A 24,481-nucleotide genomic window follows, 5' to 3' on the forward strand; every position below is an offset into this window, starting at 1 on the left:
TCCATGTCTCCAGTGTCTTCTTCCCCACTTGGAGCTGAACCCAGAATTTCTTTCAACAGTAGGGTAACATCCTCAATGCTAGGCCTAGCATCGATGGGGTTATTTAGTTTGGGGTAATGAAACTCCTTGCAAGAAAAAAAAAAACTACAAGTTCAGAGAGCACCAAAGACCCTTTATAATTCCATTTTGCCTTGTAATTGCTGGAAGCTGAGTTAATTCAGAAAAACAACAATGTGTTTCTCAACCTTGGCCACTTGAAGATGTCTGGACTTCAACTCCCAGAATTCCCCAGCCAGCATTCGCTGGCTGGGGAATTCTGGGAGTTGAAGTCCAGACATCTTCAAGTGGCCAAGGTTGAGAAACACTGGGTTAACGTGTCTTGTGAACACAACCAGCCCTGTGGCGTTTGCACCAGGCTTGCTGGCTGGGGAATTCTGGGAGTTGAAGTCCAGACATCTTCAAGTGGCCAAGGTTGAGAAACACTGGGTTAACGTGTCTTGTGAACACAACCAGCCCTGTGGCGTTTGCACCAGGCTTATTTAGCAGCAGGGGGGCGGGGGTGTGTGTCATCATCATTTTCCTGGCGAGCCTGCTACTAGGAACTCTTCGGTAACTCCCTGCAGCTATTTTAGCAAGCCGGCGGTAGCCTGGTTAGTCAAAATAATGGCGATGGGAGGGGGCGGTGAAGTTACAGTAAGGTGTTGGTTTGCATTGTGCAGGAATTAGCATGTTACGAGGACGTCATGTGATAAACTGGCAGAGAGTCCCAGAAAAGTACCTCGCGCGAGTCCGAACTGCGTCTCGTTACTTTCTCGGTCCGGGGAACGAGCTGCTGCGTTTCTAATTTTCCCCTTTTCTCTCTCTCTCTCTCTTTTTGGAAAAGCGTCGGAAGAGCAAAGATGGATTTTGGGGTGATTGTTTCCAAGAGCGTGCTGCTGTTTATCAGTTTCATCTTCTGGGTAAGTCCCTGGGAAGCTCCCATCCTTCTTACTCAGAACCTTTCCTCTGAAATGAACATCCTCAACCCCCCCCCAAAATAAAACTTTAACCTTAAACCAGGGGTCCCTAACGTTTTTTTGGGGGGGGCATGCCCCACCTAAGCATCTCCAAAATCCTGACCCACCTCCTTAGAAATACTTTCTTTACTCAAAAAGTGAACTCTGCTCACACGGAGGAAGCCCAAAAGGCTTGGTTTAAACAAGGTTCAAATTGCCCCCATTAAAAAATCAAATCCCCCCCCCATGGGACGGGGACCCCACTTTAGGGACCACTGCTTAAACTGTCTACCGTGGGCCTCACCCCATTCATAAGAGGTCTGTAAGAGGGGCTTAATCAGGATGCCTACCATCCCTGTCCTAATCTTCCCATTTATTTGTACTCATTATGTATATGCTTATACCTGCTTATATTTACATGTTTATATGTTATATTCATACTTGTTTTCTCATACATGCTTGACAAATCAAATTAATAAAATAAAACCGCGCGGAGGATGGTTGGGGCACCACCAGCTGTATTTTGCAAGGAAAACTGAACAGGATGGTGGCTAGAAAGAAGGGAAGATGGACTCCCAAATTTTTCTCAGAGTTAGAAAGTTTTTTCTGCCGAGTTGAACTACGGGGTTAACCTCAAAAGGTGGTTATGCACTGGCTTGGTTTATACAGTCTGCTAACCTCGAGTGTGATTCTGGCCTGGTATATTGTTTGAGAACGTCCATTAGGGCTTGTTAACCATAGTTTGTTCTAGTTTGTGTAAACCCAGTTCCAGGGTTAAAGTATAATCTAGTGCAATTGTGTAAATTAGTCTTTAGATGCAGTCTGACATCTCTGAGATATCAACTAATTTTTGGCTTTTTTTTTCCGGTTGCAACTGGAATCATTTAGGGGTCAGATATATATATTTGTTAAGAAGCTGAAATATTTGTGATGCCTTCCTTACTTTTCAGAAGTGAGGCCCATTTTGTTTAAGATTTCTTCCAAAAGAACCAGGTTACAGGATGATTGGTGGTTCTGCTGATCCCTACCAGCAATATTTAGGTGGAATAATTTATTTTTTGTCTGAAATCAAGGATTGCTTCTACATTAGTGTTTAGTAGTGCAGGAAGTTAGCACCCACCCCACTCCTAGAAAAATACAACATTTTAGGAAATATTAAAAAGGCAGATTTTTCACCCCTAAAAAGAGAAGTAAAAACTCAGCCCCTCCACCTTTGTTAATGGGCCATTAAGGTCTGGGTGAGTCTATTCTACATAACAAAGATTACCCCATTCCATTGCCCTTCATTGCACCACCCAACAAGTTTCAACCAAACTTAGCACACAGATAACCTACAAAGGTAGCTATAACCTCTGACAGCAACCGATCAGGGTATTCTTCCTGTGCCCTAGGAAGTTCAAAACCCAGAGAGAGGGCATAAAACCCAGGGACTCTCAGCATATCTTCCCTTTTCACCTAGGAGCCTCAAGCCATGTGATCCTGTCCACCATTAAAACCATCTTTCCAAACAGGCTCCGTGTTTCCAGTATCTTTCTCCCTCCCTTGGAACTGAACCCAGAAGGACATTTCTTCTAACAGTGGCAATTCTAGGAAAGGTGGATTTCAACATCCAAAGTTCCCAGCCAGCTCTTAAGATAGGTGGGGCTCACCTGCTAAATTCCCCAGCCAAATTTAAGATAGATGGCTTTTAGTTTCTAGTTCCTAGCCAACTTTATGCTGGGTGGACTTCAATTCCCAGAATTCCCTAGCCAGCTTTGCTGTAGAATTGAGAACATTGGGGGGGGGGGGGAAGTACCACAATGTCGTTGAGGAATTGAACAGAAATAATCCCAAATTAAATCCTAATTCGTGACCATACTGTACATTACATTGGGTGATTTTAGATTTTTTTTTAAAAAAAAATTAAACAAAAAACAAACAAAACATAAAAACATACAACCTTCAATTCTTTCATATAGCATGTCGTTTGGTTACAAATTTTTATGCATCCTTTCCATTATCACCACTTACAATTATATAACGAATCACAAATTGTCCATTAGGTAAACATAAATACATTATTATTGTTATATATATCAATTGTTCCACTGTAATTGCTCTTCCTTCATTTTAAACAAAATATTCAAGGTATTGGCTTCATACATATAGCATCACTATACATCAATTGTTCAACTCCAATTGTTATTCCATCATTTTGAACAAAATATTCTAGATATTAAAATCATACATACAACATCATTCTATTGCCTCATGTTAGTCTATTTAACAATACTAAACCTTTGTGATATTACATATATCATGATTTTGGATTTTTGATGCAGGGAGTGTGGATCTCCCAATCAAAAATATACCTCACGGGGATGATGTGGGGATAAAATACAGTGAATACTGCCTATTGAAGTGGTGGGTTTCAAAAATTGTTGGAACCTACTCTGGGGGTGTGGCCTCCTTTGTGGGAGTGGGTGCCACCCATGTGACTGGGTGGGAGTGGCTTGCCGCCCATGTGACCGGATATGAAATTATGAATTAGTGCTTAGGTCGGTCTAAGTAGCTATTCAGAAACTCTGGCATTGAAGCATGCAAGTCTTAAAGCTGTCAAGTTACAAGATCCTTGCCAGTGATGGGTTTCAAACATTTTTGGAACCTCTTCTGTAGGTGTGGCCTGCTTTCCGAGTCCACTGGTGGAACCTCTTCTAACCGGTTCGGTAGATTTGACGAACCGGTTCTACCGAATAGGTGCGAACTGGTAGGAACTCACCTCTGGCCTATTGTGTATGTTTCCTTGAATTCCTGGAGACGTTGTGATGATAAATCAGTGTCTATCACGAGGAGTAAACCATATAAGGCCATACAGCACAATTGTGGAAGAAGTGACTTTGGGAATGAGGAAGAAAAATGATTTTGAGTCAATGGTTTCTCAGAAACTGGGTTTCAAAAAGAAGTCTGGAGAATTGAGTCCTTTCTCACATCCATCCATCCATCCTGTTCCCCCCCCCCCCCCTCAAAGCGTTATGTGTCTTGGGAATGCATCTTAAACGGATGTTATTGTGAAATAAATGAGATTAGTAATGGTAGCAGATTTATTGAAAATCATCAATCTACAAGTAAGGTAAAGGTGAAGGTTCCCCTCGCACATATGTGTTAGTTGTTCCCGATTCTAGGGTGTTCATTTCCGTTTCAAACCCGAAGAGCCAGCACTGTCCGAAGATGTCTCTGTGGTCATGTGGCCGGCATGACTAAATGGTAAAGGCGCACAGAATGCTGTTACCTTCCCACCAAAGGTGGTTCCTATTTTTCTACTTGGCATTTTTACGTGCTTTCGAACTGCTAGGTTGGCAGAAGCTGGGACAAGTCACGGGAGCTCACCTCCATTACACGGTGCTAGGGATTCGAACTTTAAGCAGGCTAGATAACCTTCTAGGATAGGTTCCTTTGCCAAGCTCTGATTGAAAGCTTGCAGAAAGAACTGATGCCTCTTTTGATATCCCTTGCCAACTTAACTTCCTCAAACGAGGCAGGAAAAAACGAATAAAGTACCATATTTTTCGGAGTATAAGACAAACCAAGATTTTGAAGAGGCAAATTTAAAAAAAAAGTTTTTGCACTCTGCAGACTTCCCAAAAACGGCTTGTATTTTGTGAAAACGGGCCCGTTTTTTGTCAAAAACAAAACAAAACACATGCATAGCTTTAGGAGGCTTTATAGAGTGTTTCTGGGGGTTGAGGGGGGCAAAAACGAGCAAACAATTGCCTGTTTTTTGCTCATTTTTGCCCTCCCTAGCCCCCAGGAGCACTCTTGAAGCCTCCTAAAGGCTATGCACAGCCATTTTTGCAAAGGAGGTGGGGTTTCGGGAGGCCAAAAATGCTTCTATCCAGTGTATAAGATGCACTCAGATTTCCACCCTCTCTTTTGAGGGAAAAAGGTGTGCCTTATACTCTGAAAAATACGGTAAGTTATGGGAGTGAAAAACAAAATACCATAGAGGAAATCGCAATTTGGGTACGATTGCTGATTCATTTCTGCCAAGGCTGCTCACAAATTGTTGACTTTGGCAGGGTTAAAAAAAAAGCTGAGTTGGACCCACTTACTCTTGAGATTGGAGGTAGAAACCCCAGAATGATTGATTGGAAAGTTGCAAAAAAAAAATCTCAGAAGGCAGTGGCAAAGCACTTACTCGCGCTTACCAAGAAAATTGCGTGCCAGTGTGAGCCACAGAAGTCAAGCATAACTCGAAAATGGTTTGACTTTTAAAGGGGAAACAGGATGCACCTGTTGCTGATCTTACTAGCTGCTATCTTCTCACACTGGCTGCCCACACCATCTTGCGTCATGTTTGACAATAGTGGTGAAGACCACATCTGCTCTCTTAGAACTGCAAGCATTGGGGCTGTTTCTCAGAATCTGGATTCCTGAAAAACCCCAGAGGTTCAGCAAAGGGCTGGTTTTCATTTTTGGCAGAAAAAACCGAAATGTAGGGTTCTCCACAGGGGGGGGGAATATTTGCTGAACCTTCGGTAGGGTAAAGGTTCCCCTCGCACATATGCGCTAGTCGTTCCCAACTCTAGGGGGCGGTGCTCATTTCCGTTTCAAAGCCGAAGTGTCAGCACTGTCCAAAGACACCTCCATGATCATGCGGATGGCATGACTAAACGCCGAAGGCATACAGAAAGTTGTTATCTTCTCACCAAAGGTGGTCCCTATTTTTCTACTTGCATTTTTACATGCTTTCGAACTGCTAGGTTGGCAGAAGCTGGGAGAAGGAATGGGAGCTCACTCCATTATGCAGCGCTAGGGATTCGAACCACCGAGCTGCCACACCTTTGTGATTGACAAGCTGAGCGCCTTAGCCTTATGCTGAACCTTATAACCTTTAAAAGTGTGTTAAGTGCCTCAAAACTGAACTTTTCTACAAGGGATGTTCATGAATTCTTTACAGCTGTATGTCAACTTCGAACAGAACTATTTTTCTGTTCCTCAGTTGCCACACAGAGGGGGAAGGGGGAAAGGTGGTAAGAATGCCTTACTAGGCACAACAGAGAGCTTTCTCCTGAGAACCAAGGTCATCCCTACTAGCAACGGATAAGGTCGGGGAAGGAGTGCCTGGAGAGCCTATCAATTAACCCAATTGGCCAAGGTGACCTGTGACACTTGGGGGTGGTGATTATTTTCCCAGTTTAATTATACTGTAATGGCAAGTAAGATTTAGAATTGGTTGTCCTTTGAAACTGTGCCGAAATGATGCACTCAGTAAAGATCTTGGAGAAGGAGTCCAGTCTCAAGCGTTCTGATTTGCTTGGGTTCATTAGTCGGAGCCTTGACACAGTGCTTCCCAGCCTTTGCAACTGTAAGATATCTGGATTTCAACTCCCAGAATTCCCCAGACATGCTTTGCCAATCTCTCTTCTCTAGATTATCATTGCAATTTTTAAAACCATTGTTAGTAGGCTTTCTTTTTAATCTTTGGAACCTGACTTTTGTCTGTCAATTATATATAGATAGATAGATATAGATGTAGGTCTCTAGTTATTCTGGTTTTCTCCCACGTAAAATTGGAGATGTCTTGGCGACGTTTCGACGAAGTCTCATTCGTCATCTTAATATAGATATAGATATACATACACACACAAACACACACACACACACATATTCGTAGATTTTCATGGGTGTAGGTATGCTGGTCTTGTATTCGGGTCTTTTCCCGTGTAAGATTGATTTTCAGCGAGGTCTCACTCGCCATCTTCAGACTGGTGTTTTGAGGCTTAAAAGCGTGGCAGAGCTGCCGTCTTTCAATAAATCTTGGTGTGGGTGTGTGGAGTGCTGGCTTTGTTTCAGTAAGTGGAATTATTGGTCGTGTGGTTGTATCATGATTGGTAGATTGGTGCTGATTGGTGCTGGCTGTGTGTCCGTTGTTTTGTGTTGTAACGGCCTGGGTAGTGGGTGGGGCTCGTTTGTTGACTAGGGTGGGAGGTATCGTCACGTTTATTCATGTTTTGGGGGTGTTTCTCTATTTCGATAGCTTCCATAATTATTCTCTTGTTGAAGTGTTCAGTTTTGGAGATGAACCTGACTCCTTCAAAATTAATTTCATGTCCAACCACACGACTAATCATTCCACTTACTGAAACAAAGCCAGCACTCCACACACCTCCACCAAGATTTATAGAAAGATGGCAGCTCCGACCACGCTTTAAGCCAAACACACCAGCCTGAAGATGGCGAGTGAGACCTTGCCGAAACATTGCCAAGACAATCTCAATCTTACACGGGAAAACACCCAAATACAACAAAACCAGCATATATATATGCTGGTATATATATATATATACTGGTTTATATATATATATGCCAGCATATATATATGCTGGTATATATATATATACTGGTTTATATATATATATGCCAGCATATATATATGCTGGTATATATATATATGCTGGTTTATATATATATATATATATATATATATACCAGGGGTTGTGACTTTTTATATATATAAAGTCAAAACCCCTGGTATGCCCCAATTATGGGAGGAAGCTAACTGCTTCCATTCTCTGTCCATCGGCTCGTCACAAGAGACCATCCAGACAGAAAACCCAATATTTTACTGTTGCCTTTGTTACATTTGTGTAGTATTTGTGCTGATAAATAAATAAATAAAGGGAGACTAGTATAGATCTATTTCAAGCTATTTAGCTCTCATCAGCTAGCCATACCCTTACTGGGATTCGAACCTGGGCTATATTACATATTAGGCAGATGTGTTAACCACTAAGCCACAGGCTCTGATCCATTATCAGCTGAGCCAGGGAATTGATGGGACTTCCATGAATGAATTCTCTGGAATTGAGACCAAGGACACCTTAATTTAACCCTGTACTGGGTTAATAAGGCACACGTGCATGGACTATTTTTCATATGACACTGAAAGGAACCTCATATTTGCTGTTGCTTGTCTATATCGGTGTTTCTCAACCTTGCAACTTGCATGGATCTTACTCCCAGAATTCATGCACCGGTCAACTCCCAGAACTTATACTGGCTGGGGAATTCTGGGAGTTGAAGTCCACTCGTTTTAGAGTTGAGGCTGAGAAAAACAACTCTACGGTGTCAATGAAAGTTTGTGTTCATTAGCTATGGAGGGTCTCTCTTACAACATGTGGTTGGGGGTATATAAATGTTCTAAAATTAGGATGGAGTTTTACTCCCTCTTGTTCATTTTTTTGTTCAGTGTAGGAAATCCAAATTTAGGGAAGCTGCCACCTCCCTAAGGAACTGGATTTTTCTCTGGGAATTACCTTTTCTGTAACTGGACACCCCTTCAGGGCATTTAGAAGTACTATCATGTTCCTTCTTTACTCAAGGATAACTATCCTCCCCTTTCAATTTCCAGCCTGCTATTGTCCCTCTCATTTCTCTCTTTCAGTGAGTCTGTTCCAGTTTATCTAAGACCTCCTTAAATTATGTAGCTTCAAATAGGACACAGATCAAGGTCAGGGCTGATAATGCCAGATGGAGTACAATCACTACTGTATTTCCATAATTAGGGACACTTTGCTTCTATTCAACTGCCTCTTTGTTTTCTTCTTATTCTTTCTTCCCTGCTGAAAATTCCCCCTCCAGGCTGGCATTACAAAGAAGATCTTGTTTAATCTAGATGCCACTGCAGGGCAGGAAGGGAGAAGGGTTGCTAAAAGGAGGAAGGACCAGATCAGCTCTGAAGAAACAGTCTGCCAGACCTGAAGGTTTGAATTGTTCACGCTTAAAGTGGAAGGTTGAGCAGGGCTGAAGCTGTCAGAAATTCCCCTCCTCTGATCTTCACTGTGATTTATGACCACCTGAAGCAAAGCTTTTGAAGGCCTTGGAGCTTCTGCACTTGACATTCTGGTGCAAGGAAGATCTTCACAATTGCAGCAGTGTTTCATCTTCAAAGCCGGTCAGGGTGTGTAAATGGCACAGCCGCCCTCTCCGTGCCAATGCATCCGGGTGCCAAATTGCCTAAGTTAAAGGAACTAAATGAAGCTGTTCTGCCATTTCCATATCTACTTCTCCTTTTGCAAGTTAAATTTAGCTTGGGTTGGAACTGCCCCAGATTCCTAATTGAAATTGCATTTTGAATACATTCTTATGTACATTCCATAAAGGGAAGGGAAGGGAAAGGAACTGAATTTTAGGAAGGGAATTTTAGGAAATCAATTATCCAACCTAGGCCATTATCCTAGCTTTTGGTACCTTTCAGATTCTTTTCAAAGTGTGCATATTGTTAGTTAGACTAGCCTTTGGGTTTTCTTTTCTTTTATAATGCTACATTTTATTTTCTATTTTGTTTTGGTTTTATTGTGCACTGCCCCGAGTCAGACAGTGCCTAAATTGAATAAATTAAATTAAAATTGGATCTAGTCCAGATTTCTTCAGTTAAGCAGGCTGTAGATGTGTTGCAGCTCTCAGAATTCTTGTTTTTCTGTAGATTCATGTTCTAAAAAACAAACAAACATATTATTCAACGTTTGGGTAGATCAGAGTTCTCCAAGTGGTACTTCCAAATAATACAAGAGGTCTGGCTAATTTATTAGCTTTTTAAAGCTGTTTGTTGAGGGAGAAATATCAGATGGATGTCACTTGATAACAATGTCAAAATGTGTGATCTACATGTTGTACTCTGAATTTTTATGGCCCAACTAAAAATGTTTTAGAAGAAAAGCAGAATTACTTTCAGACTCTGTAAGTTTAGTGGACATATTGGTGTGATTAGTCAAAAAAATAATTCATCATAACATGAAATTAAATCCATGGATTCTGTATAGTTCACATTCAACAGGTTTATATTTAATTTAATGATTGTTTAGTGTTTTTTATTAACTTTTCTCATCCAAAATATGTTTTTATCGTCTATATCCAGAAATTTTATTTGGCTAAATTAATTCCCGAGAGTTCAATATTTGACACTGAAAGTTAAAAGCAGGTGGCATATATCAGTAATCTTTTATCTAATAGAAAAGTAAATGGCAAAGTGTACTTTCTATTAACAGGAATGTGATTGCATCATTGTTTTGGATTTAGGACACTGCTAGGGCAATATTTGAAGTGGGAAATAAAGACTTTAATACAGGTAATCCTCGACTTACAATAGTTCATTTAGTGACTGTTCAAAGTTACAACAGCACCGTAAAAAAGGGACCTATGACCATTTTTCACACTTGTGACCGCTGTACCCTCCCTTTGGTCAGATGATCAAAATTCGGATGATTGACAACTGATTCATATTTATAACGGTTGCAGTGTCCTGGGGTCACGTGTTCACCTTTTGCGACCTCCTGCCAAGCAAAGTCAATAGGGAAGCAAGATTCACTTAACAACTGTGTCACTAATTTAACTGCAGTGATTCACTTAACAAATGGGGCAAGAAAAGTCATAAAATGGGGCAAAACTCAACAGATGTCTCACTTAGCAACATAAATTCCAGGCTCAGTTGTGATCGTAAGTCAATGTTTACCTATATTGGAGGAAAATTTTAAATAATTGTTTAAACAATTATCACACAATGAGGGAGCAAGGCAATAAGTCTAATATGGGTAGTTCTCAACTTAGGAGAATATTGGGACCAGAATGGAGGTTTTGTGAGTTGCCCCTGATTTTATGACCGTTTTGCCAAGGTTGTTGAGCCAGTCACTGCAGTTGTTAAGTGAATCGGTGCCATTGTAATTTGAAATAGTTGCTAAACAAATGGTTATAAGTTGAGGACTATCAGTGGAACCAAGCCCAGAACAAGACCAACCTCCAGCTTTGTGTGTGTAGACCAAATGGTTGCCACACACAGAATTGTCCTGTACAACAAGTTGTACTCAATTGGAGAAAGTTTAATTGCCTTCCATAGCAATAATAGTAATCCTTGCAGAGGTCCCTTTTATTATATTGGCTGGATTTCACAGCCTTGTCAACTTAAAAGTGTGTGGACTTCCAACACCCAGCCAAAGTTGCCAAATTTTAAGAAAACTGTGTTTTAGGATCATCACAGCACCACAAAACTAAACAATCTTTGGAGTTGCTCTTGAAGAAACCACAACAGGCAGGATACCCATAGCATCCCAAGGTCAATCTATTTTGTTCCCCCTCCCTGCCCAAAGAACGGTGCCTAGATTCTCACAAAACATGAAACAAAACGAAACTCAAAAGAAACTACAGGAGGAGGAGGTTACACAAATAGTTGCACATATCTTTCCGGTTCTGTCAACTTTAAGTTCAAGAGGGTTAGATTTTCAGGCTTCTTCCAGAAAGACCACAAGAAGGGTTTGCTTGTTTGTTTATTAGAAGCTGTTCTTGTCCTGATGCTCTGTAGCATATATTTCATAAATGTGGGGCTAAAATAATTCCCAGCACATTGAAATTGAAGGTGATCATTCATATCTGAAGTTGTAACTATTCTTGCCAGCAAAGGTCTTCTGGAAATCTCTTAGTCCGCCCAGCTCCACACCATAGCAATAGCAATAGCAGTTAGACTTATATACCGCTTCATAGGGCTTTCAGCCCTCTCTAAGCGGTTTACAGAGTCAGCATATTGCCCCCAACAACAATCCGGGTCCTCATTTTACCCACCTCGGAAGGATGGAAGGCTGAGTCAACCCTGAGCCGGTGAGATTTGAACCGACGAACTGCAGAACTGCAGTCAGCTGAAGTAGCCTGCAGTGCTGCATTTAACCACTGCGCCACCTCGGCTCATAGAATAACAGAAGAGTTGGAAGGGACCTTGGAGGTCTTCTAGTCCAACCCCTTGCTCAAGCAAGAAACCCTATTCCCTTTTAGAGAAATGGTTGTCCAAGTTCTTCTTTAAAACCTCCATTGTTGGAGTATCCACAACATCTGAAGGAAAGCCATTCCACTGATTAATTGTTCTCACTGTCAGGAAATTTCTCCTTATTTCCAAGTTGCTTCTCTTCTTGACTAGTTTCCATCCATTGCTTCTTGTCCTGCTTTGTTGACTCCTCCTATTTTATGGCAGCCCCTTAGATATAAACATTGCTGTGTTTGGTTGCGCAACCAACCAACCAGATGTTTTGACTGGATTTGGCATTTTTATCCACCTATCAAGTCTTTCCCTAAAGGAAAGAGCTGAGGTCAAATCATAAGAGCAGTCACAATTTTCATCTAGTAACCATTTTTGTTTAACCAATTGCCAGTCCCAATTGTGTTTGTGAAAGAAGGGCTACTTGGAAAGAGGCTATTGTATCCACACACACACACACCCATTATTGTGAAACAGAGAAACAGAATGATTAGTAATAAATCATTAGCAGTAAATCGGTTTAATTGGGACCTCTGGGGTGTCATGTTCCAAATGGCAATCACAAGAAAAATATTACATTGGAAACCTGCAGGAAAATGCAGTATGCAGATCAAAATTAAGAGTAGGAAAATTGTTTGGCCTGAACAGTAAGGCAACCTGTTTCCCCAGTATTGGAATAGCAGCAATAGCAATAGCAGTTAGACTTATATACCGCTTCATAGGGCTTTCAGCCCTCTCTCTAAGCGGTTTACAGAGTCAGCATATCGCCCCCACCGTCTGGGTCCTCATTTCACCCACCTCGGAAGGATGGAAGGCTGAGTCAACCTTGAGCCGGTGAGATTTGAACCGCTGAACTGCAGATAACAGTCAGCTGAAGTGGCCTGCAGTACTGCACCCTAACCACTGTGCCACCTCGGCTCTAAACACTATGAGTAATCCTCAAGTTATGACGGATTGTTTAACAATAGTTCAAAGTTATGATGGACACCCCCCCCCCCAAAAAAAACAGGTCCCAATATCTGACCTCACTCTAGTGGTCACATGATCACATTTTGGGCATTTGGCAACCGGTCCGCATTTACAGGCATTTGCAATGCCCCGTGGTCATGTGACCACAATTGACAATGTTTTTGCCCCAAACTGGTCACTATTTCAAATTTCCTGCAAAAAAAAAAAAAGGCCCTATAGTGAACATTGAGTTTGTGTAACCACTGCGGCGTTTGCTTGTTTAACGACCACAGCATTCACTTAAGGATTATATTGCTGGCTTTACAACCGCTGTGTTCACTTGACATCCGTTGCAGAAAAGGTCATAAAATTAGACACAGTACACGCGGCAACCTATTTTGACAACTGTTATGACTTACGACCAAAATTGTGGGCTCAGTTATGGTCATAAGCTGTAGCGGTGGGCTTCAAAAATTGCAGCAACGGGTTCGCTGCCCCGGGCGTGGCCAGGGTGGGTGTGGCCTAGTTGGCCTCCTGCACCATGGCGGGGGGCGTTTTTCACCCTCTCCAAGCTCTGGAGCCTCTGAGAAGGGGAAAATTACTTCCCCTGGGCTGCAGAGGCCCCCCGGAGGCCAGAAACAAGCCCGGAACCTCAAGTAGGCCAGCTTCCCTCCCTGAACAGGCCGCGTGGAGATTCCTGGGATGGGTGGGGCGGGGTGCGAGGTAAAGGTGGGTGTGGCCAGCCAGGGATGGCATTTGGGGGTTTTCGCCGAATTGGGCAGAATCCTACCTAGAGGATTGCCCGAACCTGTGCATGTTTACCTGTAATGTGAATTGGCATTAGTTATTTTGCATTTGGAAAGCAATGTGTGGAGGTGTCTTTACTTCCCCCCCCCCTTAAATATTTCGATTGGGGAGAGGAAGCAACATGCCACAACATCCGGTTAAAAGGTACCTTTTGGTTAAAGCATTGGAATTCTTCTTAATTCTTCTATTTTGTCTAACTGTTTGATTAAATTGTAGTATAGCTCAGTTAAATTACATTTTATAACCCTACAAAGAGGAATGTTCCCATTTCACAGCAAGAAATATTGAATGCATTTACATAATGAGCTTTTGCAGCTAAATGATTACTCCACAGCAGCACGCTATCCCCATAAAGTTTCCGTAATTATAAGAACAGATAGAAGACTTTGTTTGAGGAATCTACATTAATGTATAAACCGCAGGAAGCTATCCCTGCTGAAAAATTCTTAATTTATAATCGGAAAAAATTTCTTGTATTCAACCTGGCGGGTGGCCTGAAGATAACTCTACAGTACATTGTCTTGTGATAGAAATTGGAAATTGTGAGTAAGCATCTTCAAATGCAAGGTGGCGCAAGGTGGCGCAGTGGTTAAATGCAGCACTGCAGGCTACTGCTAGATCAGCAGTTCAGCGGTTCAAATCCCACCGGCTCAGGGTTGACTCAGCCTTCCATCCTTCCGAGGTGGGTAAAATGAGGACCCAGATTGTTGGGGGCAATATGCTGACTCTCTGTAAAACCGCTTAGAGAGGGCTGAAAGCCCTATGAAGCGGTATATAAGTCTACTGCTATATTGCTATTTTTCCCCTGCCCCAGTGGTGGGATACCACCGGTATGCGCACATGCACGGAGCATACGGCGCCTGCACGACGCTCCGCCAAGCAGCTGGAGCATCATGGGCAGTGCGTATGTACGTGCGCGCTGCGCACATGCACATGGTGGGCACCCGGCCCGGTTGCAACGGGATCCGGAACCCACCACTGCCCAGCCCCTTTGCCTCATTGCTAGTGGTAAAGATAGGATTTCTGGGTACTTTTATAGGGCTTCTAAAGCATTAACAACAAAGAGTCCTTGACTTACAACCACATGTGAGCCCCAAATTTATGTCGCTAAGTGAAACATTTGTTGAATAAGTTTTGGTCCGTTTTACGGCTTTTCTTGCCACATTTCTTAAGTGAATCACTGCTGTTGTTAAGATAATAACACGGTTGTTAAGTGAATCCGGCTTCCCCCTTCCTTGTCAGAAAGTTGCAAAATGTGATCACATGATCCCAGCACTCTGCAACCGTCATAAATGTGAGTTGGTTACCAAGCATCCGAATATAAATCATGTGACCATGGGGAATGCCACAGGAGACATGCGTGTGAAAAATGATCATGTCACTTTTTTCAGTGCCTTTTCAGTAACTCTGAACAGTCACTAAATGAACTGTTGTAAGTCAAGGATTTACCTGCGTTTGTAAGTATAATAAAGGCAAGATACAAATATGAAATACAGTATTTCAGCCACTGGTTGAAGTCATTCTTACGCCAACATATGCTCAAGGATCTCCCTACAGCTGTTACTGTTATTCTCTTGCGTAAGAATATTGTCTGGATTTTCGCCAGAACACTTGATAAAAAGTTTTGTTGCAATTGGCTAAATGATAGGCTGAGAGTCCTTCTTTTTCTTGCTTCATCTCGGGGGTTAAACAGGAACGAAATTTTCTAAACTTGGGGTGATCAAATTTGCCTGCCCTGCTAACCCATATGTTCCCCATTAACCTCTTGATATGAAGATCCCATTTTTAATGTACCAGAAATGTTGAGTGTACTTGTGTGAAGAACCACAAGGAAATACCTTGAGTACCGGGGAGGCCAAGAAATGAACAAATAGTTCAATTGACCCCTTTGCTTGATGTGGTCAAGATGTTTGGACATCAGTTGCACCAGCCACTGCAGACGCTGGGAAAGTGTGCAGGATTGCAACACGTTGGGTAAAGCTTCAGTAGAAAAACGTAGCAAGATAAAACGCAAAGGAGTCTTGTATTTCAGTAGCGTACACAGGTAGTCCTCCAGTTACGAACGTTCATTTAGTGACAATTCAAAGTTACAACAGCACTGAAAAAAGTGACTTACGACTATTTTTCATACATACGACTGTTGCAATATTTCCATGGTCATGTGATTTATACTCAGTTGATTGACAACTGACTCACATTTATGATGGTTGCAGTGTCCCGGAATCATGTGTTCTCCCTTTGTGACCTTCTGACATGCAAAATCAATGGGGAAGCCAGATTCACTTAACTATTCTGTTACTAATTTAAGAACGGCGGTGATTCACTTAACAAACGTGGTGAGAAAAATCATAAAATGGAGCAAACTTGCTTAACAAATTTTTCCGTTGCCAACATAAATTTGGGGCTCAATTGTGGTCATAAGTTGAGGACTACCTGTACAGAGATGTTTTGTTTTGGGTCCTCCGGGATTGGGCGGCCTATAAATCTAATAAATTGAATTGAATTGAATTGTTTTCTATCTTGCAACCAAAAATGAGATGATTAAGTCTCTGTTTCAGTCAAGAATGGTAATGCTCCAGTTGCATTAACACTTCATTTTCTTTGGCACATACACATCAGTAAAATTTACCAATAATCAATCATAATCACGGGAGCAAGAATTATTCATAATCTTAATCACATATTTATTTGAATGGACTATAAAGTGAGAGAAATGTGCAAAGTTTCAAGCTCTGTATGAGATTCTTCCATCAGGTAAGATTTTATGAAAATTAGGCTGCGGAGAAGAAATACAGATATGCTTCCACTTACCAATGCAATTGAGCCCCAAATTCTTAATGCTAAGCGAGACAGCAGTTAATTGAATTTTGCCCCATTTTACGATCTTTCTTGCCGCAGTTGTTAATTGAACCACTGCAGTTGTTAAGTTAGTAACACGGTTGTAAAGTGAATCTCGCTTCCCCATTGACTTTGCTTGTCAGAAGGTCACGTGACCATGGGGATGCTGCAACGGTTATAAGTGTGAAAAATGACCGTGTCAGGTTTTTTTCAGTGCCGTTTGTAACCTTAAATGGTCACTGAATGAACCGTTGTAAGTCAAGGACTACCTGTAAGTGAGCTCAGTCATTAGATCACATCTTTTAGCTGTTGTTTAACAGTATGCGCTCCCCGATTTGGCTTGTGGTCACTCGCTCATAGCTCTGGTTAACAGCCATACTCAAATCACTTTCAACCAAACACATTGTTGTGGCCTGCCAGCTGCCAGCAGAGCTGGCATCAGTTTCGGATGAGTAGGAGGTTGGGGAAGAACCTGGGCCAGTTCTGGAGCCTGGGGAAGGCTCAGCGTTGGACACAGAGATAGAGCCAGGGCCGTCCGGCATTTCCCAGTCACCGGAGAGGCAGAGATGAGTGAGGAGGAGGAACAGCTGGAGCCTGTTCCAGATGCATGTATGCACAGAGCAGATAGGAGAGGTGAACAATGGAGGACAATGAGTCGGCTTGGGAAGCAAAACAAATGTGGACGCTGAATGGCCCCTCCCTGGCGGGGGAGTAAATAGGAGGAAAGGGGAGTGGCTTGGTTGTTGCAGACAACCGTTCACATTTCTAGAAAATTACTCCTTGTGTGTTTTGTGGGACAATTGACTGCCTTGCAAAAACTGAGGTTTGTCTATTTCTCTGATTTAATTTGCAGCCTTCTGCTGGCTGCTCAGGCCTTGCATTTAACTTAATGAGCTGATAAGGAGTAATGCTTCAGTTACCGTATTTTTCGGAGTATAACACGCACCCTTTTCCCTAAAAAAAAAAGGCTGAAAATCTGGGAGGAAACAGCATTTTTTGCCTCCTGAAACCCCACCCCGCTTCACCTAGATGGCCGTGCAGAGCCTTTAGGAGGTTTATAGAGTTTGAGTTTATTGGTCTTGTATGCCGCCCACGCCCGAAGGACTCTGGGCGGCTTACAATAAAGAGGAGGGAGGGCAGAAATGAGTGAAAAACGACCCGTTTTTCCCTGAATCCCCCCCCCCAGCCCCAGGAACACTCTACAAGGCTAGTCATGCCCTTTTTAAAAAGGGGGGGGCTTTTTGGGGAGGTCTGCAGAGTGCAACAACTTTTTTTTTTTTAATTTTGCCTCTTCAAAATCTTGGTGAGTCTTATACTCCGAAAAATACATTACCTCTTTGTAGGACTCTTCCCTCGACTTTCTGTTGGTGAATGCAGTGAATTCCCAAGGTGTAAATAAAGAGGGGGACTCTGTTTCTTGCTTCTTCAAAGGCCGGGTCAGAACACAGGCACAAATGGGTTCATTGGAGACCCAGGGAATCTAACGTAACAAACTTTATTGGTTATAGTGCTCTCTTTCTTTCTCTCTTTTACACACACACACACACACACACACACACACACACACACACACCTCTACCCCAGAGGTGGGTTGCTCCTGGCTCCCTCCACCCGCCTGACGCTTCTGCACATGCGCAGAAATGTTGCACGCACCCAAACCAGTATTGAAAATATTGGCAACCCACCACTGGCCTGCCCCCTAGGTTGGCAGGCACGATCCAGTGGGACTTGGCAACAGGCACGTGTTTATCATGTGTTTACAATCATTTGGGATCGTGTGATTGCCGTTGTGGCTTTCCCAGCAGAGTCAATGTGGGGGGGGGACGGGACTGGATCACTTAATAGCCATTGCATGACTCACTAAACAACTATAGGGACTCTCTTAATAATGATAAGCAATTGGACGCAAGTCACCAAACAACCGCCTTCTATAGCAACATAAATTCTGATCTCAGTTATGGCCATAAGTTAAGGACGATAGGTGAAATAGAAGAACCAATGGTATAATTTGGTCTTTCGAATGCCAAATAAACATTGTACCAGTCTCCTTGGGTTCATTGAAGCTAATGTACATAACAAGATAACAGAGTTGGAAGGGACCTTGAAGGTCGTCTAGTCCAACCCCCTGCTAGAGTTTTGAAGATAACTAGGCAGGGGAGGAAAATGTTCTGTTTTTAAGGGCATGACAAATTACGACTTGCATCGCATGAGTTTGTCTCACGTGGCCTTTTCAGTTTTGATTTTGCATATGATTCATAGTCAAGTGTTTTTATCTGTTGTTCATTCATGCCTTCCTTCACTCATTAGATGAAACCGTGCCTTTCCTTAAAAAAAAAAAAATCAGGCACAAGCGTAACGTTCCCTTCACCAGTTTTTCTCCTCAACAACCAACTTGTAATTCTGGTGGACTCAAAAGTCACCTAGTAAGTTTCCGTAGCTGTGAGGAGACTTGAAAAACAGGCTCCTTCCCATTCTTTTTCCAGGACTTCAATTCTGACATATCACCGGCTTTCTTTTCATATTTTTATTTTCCACTCTGCTTTGCCAATTTTCAAAACTAGTTCCCAGAATGTATGTGGTAGACCAGAGGTGGGCATCTATGGCCTCTCTATGATCTGTGGACATCAATTCCCAGAATTCCATGCTGGCTCAGGAATTCTGGGAGTTGAAGTCCACAAGTCATAAAGAGGCCATGAGTTGCCCATCCCTTGGTACCTAGTACTGCTCTTGAGTTAGTACAAAGGGATTATAGATTTAAATTCAGTGTAAGTGCAGAATTTTCAAGTTAGCAGTGCCAGTTTGTTAAGATATCCCGATAAAACTGGGTGACTGGGAATCCTATCTCATGGGCCAGTAAGTTTCTCTTAGCCCTAGAAAGAAGCAGGTAAGGGCAGACCACTCACCCCTCCTGCCCAGGGGTGAAATTCAGCAGGTTCTGGAGAACTGTTAGCAGAAATTTTGAGTAGCTCAGAGAACCAGCAAATGCCACATCTGGCTGGCCCCAGAGTGGGGGAGGGAATGAGGATTTTGCAGTATCCTTCCCCTGCCAGCCCCATCAAACCCTGCCCACAGAACCAGTAGTAAAAAAAAAAATGAATTTCACCGCTGCTCCTTTCTCAAAGGCCTGTCGAGGAAGCCTTTTTCTGCTGTCCCATCATCCTTTGGGCATTTGACCACTTTGTCATTCAAAAGACGTGGCTCCGTGTGGTTCTTTGGTAGTGTTGGCTCTCAGCAAGAGAAATGGGGAGATCTATGGCTAATGTATTGGAACCCCACATCTCTCCTCCCATGCTCAGTTCATATCAAGGTGTGGAAATTGAGCCATGGTAATGATTAGCTTCCAGAAGTCCACTCAACTTCCAGACAACTCAACCCAGATAACTAAGAATCTTCTTTATAACAAGATCAATAAAAATGAATTATGATCTCTCTCCATATACATTCAAACATATACACATTCATTCATATATACCGTGTTTGCCCAAAAATAAGACAGGGTCTTATTTTCTTCTGATCCCCAAAATAAGCACTTGGCCTTATTTTTGGGGAGATCTTATTGTTTTTGGGGTACAGGAGGCGAGCGTGGTCACCTTCATGGCTGCTGCTGTATTGCAATATTTTCAGGGGAGGGCTTATTTTAGTGCATGCGCTCAAATGCCCGATTGGGCTTATTATCCGGGGAGATCTTATTTTCAGGGAAACAGGATGTGTGTGTGTTTGTGTGTGGATGGATGGATGGATGGATGGATGGATGGATAAATCACAGAACATTTAGAATACATAGCGAGTCTTGAAAGTTGATGTTACAGAATGTAGTTGTTCTGCTTCAGATACTGCAAAGTCTCCTCCCAGAAGGTAACAAAGAAAACCAGTTATGGAGAGGATTTGTAGCGCTCCAGACAATACTGCGGATTCTGGTCAAGCATCTTTTTATATGCTGCGTCCTGGATAGAAGGAAGTGAACTTCCAATAATCTTTTTCTGCTATCCTCACCACTCTCTGCACAACCTTCCTTTCCGAAACAGTAATACCTCCAAACCAGACGTAATAGTATAAGTATAAATTAGATTTTGCTTGCAGTTTGGGTGGCTGGCAGTGACATAGAAACTGGGGTGAATCTTGTACCAGACGCTGTTGGAAGGAGTCCATTGGGTTTATAGAGGAGGTAGGGTGGTAGAAAATCTCCTAACTTAAGCTGATGGAGTGAATTAAACTTTGAAACCATCTCCTTATCTTTTAAAGGGTGCATCAGCTGGACTCTTCTATGTTGGCGCACACGTCCTCAACGTTTACCAGGAATACGACCCCTTTCTTCATAACCGAGATGCTCTCTTGCCGCCCATCATTATCATTGCCGTTGCTGTGGTCCTGTTGGTCTTTGGCATAGTTGGCTGCTGTGCCACCCTTCGTGAATCCAAGATTGGCCTCGGAGTGGTAAGAATAGGACCTGGCGGCTGGTGGTTTTGTTTATAATAATACCATTACATGGAGGTGATGCTGGAGATTGGTGCAGTGGCCTAGAGGTGTAGGTCTCACCTCACAATCGGGGTGTGAGTTCGATCCTAGGTAGGGGCAGATATTTCTCTCTCTGGGCACAATGAGTAAATATCTGTGTCATGGTTCCAAATTGCGTCCAAAATTAAATCAGAGTCCGAGGCAAAGGATTCCTCAAAGTTCCAACTTATTAAAAGAGCCACGTTGGCACATTTGGGAAAACCCAAATCTGAAAGCTTCCAGGTTTTCCCTACCCAGTTGAAAATTTAAGATCCTGCCCCAACACCCACAAGTTCATCATATGGTCCAATCTTCCACTGCCACAAAGCCGGACAGGTGCAGAGACAAAGATGACCTTGAGTTTCTAAGAAGAATGTTGTTATGGCTACATATCACCCAACTCCATATAATCCCCCCCTTCCATTTTTCCACAATATAAAGTAGACAGTAGAGAATGTGTCAGGCCTGAAGTCCAAAAGAAAATATCCCATTCCCAGTCCCCCATTCCTGGACTCTTGCTGTTGCCTAGTAGGAAGAGATAATAATAATTTTTAGTAAATTATTTTTAGTAATATTTAGTAATAATTAGTAAATTATTGGATTCAAATGATCCTGAAACTTGTAACTTGCTTGAGGGTTGATCCCATCATGCCCACAGATATCTAAAAACTCCTTCTGCTTACAGTAGTGTTTCTCAACTATGGCAATTTGAAAATGTGGACTTCCAACTCCCAGAATTCCACACATCTTGAAAGAGGGTAGATCTTTCCACAGAACAGTCAAATCTTCCAAAGGTTGGTTTGTTGGCAACATCTGAAGAAGATCACATGTGTCTCTCTGCTTAAATCTTCTTTTCTTTCTTCAGTTCTTGGTCATTATCGTGCTGATCTTCAGTGCAGAAATGGCAGCCTTTGTGCTCGGATTTGTTTACAAAGGAAAGGTGAGTGAAAATACCTAAAGATCATCCAGGTAATGAAACAACACCACTAGTCCTCAACTTAACAACCATTCATTTAATGATCGCTCAAAGTTATCAGGACCCTTAAAAAAAGTGACTTGCAGTTGGTCCTCGCTTGACCATTGCAGCATCCCTGTGGTACCCACTAAAGTGGTATCTATTTATCTACTCGCATTTGCATGTTTTCAAACTTCTAGGATGGCAGGAGCTGGGGCAGGGACGGGATCTCATGACATTGCTTGGTGCTCAAGGCTCGAACCAGTACTGCCAGCATTCCAGCCATAAACCCAGTGTCTTAACCGCTGAGCCACCATGCTGTGCATTAATGGACAAACAAACTTAGAAAACTTTGGAACCTTAAGTCTTCGTTGTTAAATAATCTTTTGTTGCCTTTTTAAATTGGGTCGCCCGTGCTTAAACCCTTTTATTTGCAGCTGCAGAGAAGGAGAGCAAAACCTCATTGTTTAGTGGGTTCCACCACAAAACCGGGGTAGACTAAAGCGCGCTTGACGAAAGCGCGTACGTGATGTCATCACAGTGCGACGAAAACAGCACGCTGTGAGCGGGAAACTTAAAATTAACGCGTAAATCTAAACCTAACCCCCCCAAACCTAACCCTAAACCTAACCCTAAGCCTAACCCTTAACCTAACCCTAAACCTAACCCTTAACCTAACCCTAAACCTAACGCTAACCCTTAACCTAACCCTAAACCTAACGCTTAACGTAACCCTAACCCTAAACCTAACCCTAACCCTTACCTTTATGTGAATCGGCTTGCTTTAAAAGCACTTTTTAAAGCGCCCTTTTTCTTTCTTGTCGCGCTGCTGATGACGTCACGTACGCGCTTTAATCGGGCGCGCTTTAGTGGACCGCGGTTTTGACGTGCCACGTGTTTAGTGATGCTGTTATTTGATAACACAAATCTTGCCTTTTTAAGGCTTAATGCTTTCCATTGCATTTCAGATGGATGAAAAGATGCGATGTAATAACAATCTGTGCCTTTCTTTTCTTGCCACAGATAATAACTGAGGTCCATGACAGTATGTCGAAAGCATTTGCAGCCTACGATGGACAATCGAAAGACTCTCGTAGGGTAGATTACCTGCAGCAGGAGGTAGGAAAACTGGTTTTGAGCTAGCATTTGTGTCTCGGTTCCCGATAACAACGATATTGGTTTTGGAAACATGCGTGTATTTTTATCCTGCTGTACGTTAATTCTGGTTGTGATTTCCTTCCTTGGTGGTGGTTTTGTTTTTAAGAACAAAACGGGATTTTGAATTGGAGTTGGGTTAGAATATACATTTTGAAAGAATTACTGAACTGTGGCCAATCAGCATCAATAGCAGAGAAACATAGATCTGTGATCCCTAGATGAAAGAAAAAGAGCAAATCTACTGTAAAGTGAATGGAGAAAGTAATATGGATAGTACTTGACTTACAGCAGTTTGATTAGTGACTCTTCAAGTTACAGTGGCACTGAAAAAAGTGACTTACATCCGTTTTTCACACTTACATACGTTGCAGCATCCACACAGTCATGTAATCAAAATTCAGATGCTTGGCAACAGACTCATATTTATGATGGTTGCAATGTCCCAGAGTCATGTGATCAGCTTTTGAGACCTTCTGACAAGCAGAAGTCAATGGGAAAGCCAGATTCACTTAACAACTGAGTTACTAACTTAACAGTTGTAGGTAAGTAGGTAGGTAGATGCCGTATGTCAGGGGTGTCAAACTCAAGGCCTGCGGGCTAGATTTGGCCCGCGGGGTGCTTAGATCTGGCTCGTAGGGCCAGCCTGGAAACAGCAAAGGACTGGCCCATTGTGCCTCTGATGGTGAAAACACCCCCTCCCCCCCCCAGCCCCTGACATGAGTGACGTGGAGCTGGCCATGCCCACCATGGCCATGCCTCCCCCCCTCCCCCGCCCAGCCCTCCAAGGTCAAGCACAGCCTGATGTGGCCCTCAATGAAATAGAGTTTGACACTCCTGCCATCGGTAGATTAGATTAGATAGATAGATAGATAGATAGATAGATAGATAGATAGATAGATAGACAGACAGACAGACAGACAGACAGACAGACAGACAGTCAGTCAGTCAGTCAGTCAGTCAGTCAGTCAGTCAGTCAGTCAGTCAGTCACCTTGTAGGGGAGATACGATTGGTGGCATAAAAATAAATTTAAAAAATGTGACACGGGGGGGGGGTTGGGAGGCCAAAAATGGGGCGCACAGACAATTTGGGAGGCCTGCAGAGTGCTCCTGGGGGCTGGGGAGAGCAGAAATGACCCTCGGGGGGGGGGGACCAAAGATGGGTCCGTTTTTTTGCCCATTTTTTTCCAAAATGGAAACCCCGTCCCGCATGTCGCATTTTTGCCAAAAACAGGCTTGTTTTTCGCCAATACGGGGCGCGCAGAGGGTTTGGGAGGCTTGCACAGTGCTCTTGGGGGCTGGGAGGGCAAACATGCCCCTGTTTTGTGAAAAATGGGCCTGTTTTTCGCCTACCAAACCCCCTACACATTGCGTTTTTGCCCTCCCCAGCCCCTAGGAGCACTCCGCAGGCCTCCCAAACCCTCTGCGCGCCCCGTATTGGCGAAAAACAAGCCTGTTTTTGGCAAAAATGCGACATGCGGGACAGGGTTTCCGGAGGCCAAAAATGGCTGT

The 24,481-nt window shown here is 42.9% G+C and overlaps 1 protein-coding gene across 1 annotated transcript in view; it reads left to right on the forward strand.

Annotated features, from left to right (window-relative positions):
* Positions 1-734: 734 nt before the first annotated feature.
* The window catches only part of LOC106556061 (tetraspanin-36), a 33,044-nt gene continuing 9,297 nt past the window's right edge, over positions 735-24,481 (forward strand). The window contains exons 1-4 of the mRNA XM_087715325.1: positions 735-959; positions 20,608-20,799; positions 21,725-21,799; positions 22,838-22,933. Coding sequence (XP_087571451.1) covers positions 900-959; positions 20,608-20,799; positions 21,725-21,799; positions 22,838-22,933 — 423 coding nt within the window. The 5' untranslated portion in view covers positions 735-899. The remainder of the gene's footprint in view (positions 960-20,607; positions 20,800-21,724; positions 21,800-22,837; positions 22,934-24,481) is intronic.

The sequence above is a fragment of the Thamnophis sirtalis genome, unplaced genomic scaffold (assembly GCF_051295495.1).
Source record: "Thamnophis sirtalis isolate CommonGarterSnake01/CBP01778 unplaced genomic scaffold, rThaSir2_p1.2 scaffold_5, whole genome shotgun sequence".
Taxonomy (NCBI): domain Eukaryota; kingdom Metazoa; phylum Chordata; class Lepidosauria; order Squamata; family Natricidae; genus Thamnophis; species Thamnophis sirtalis.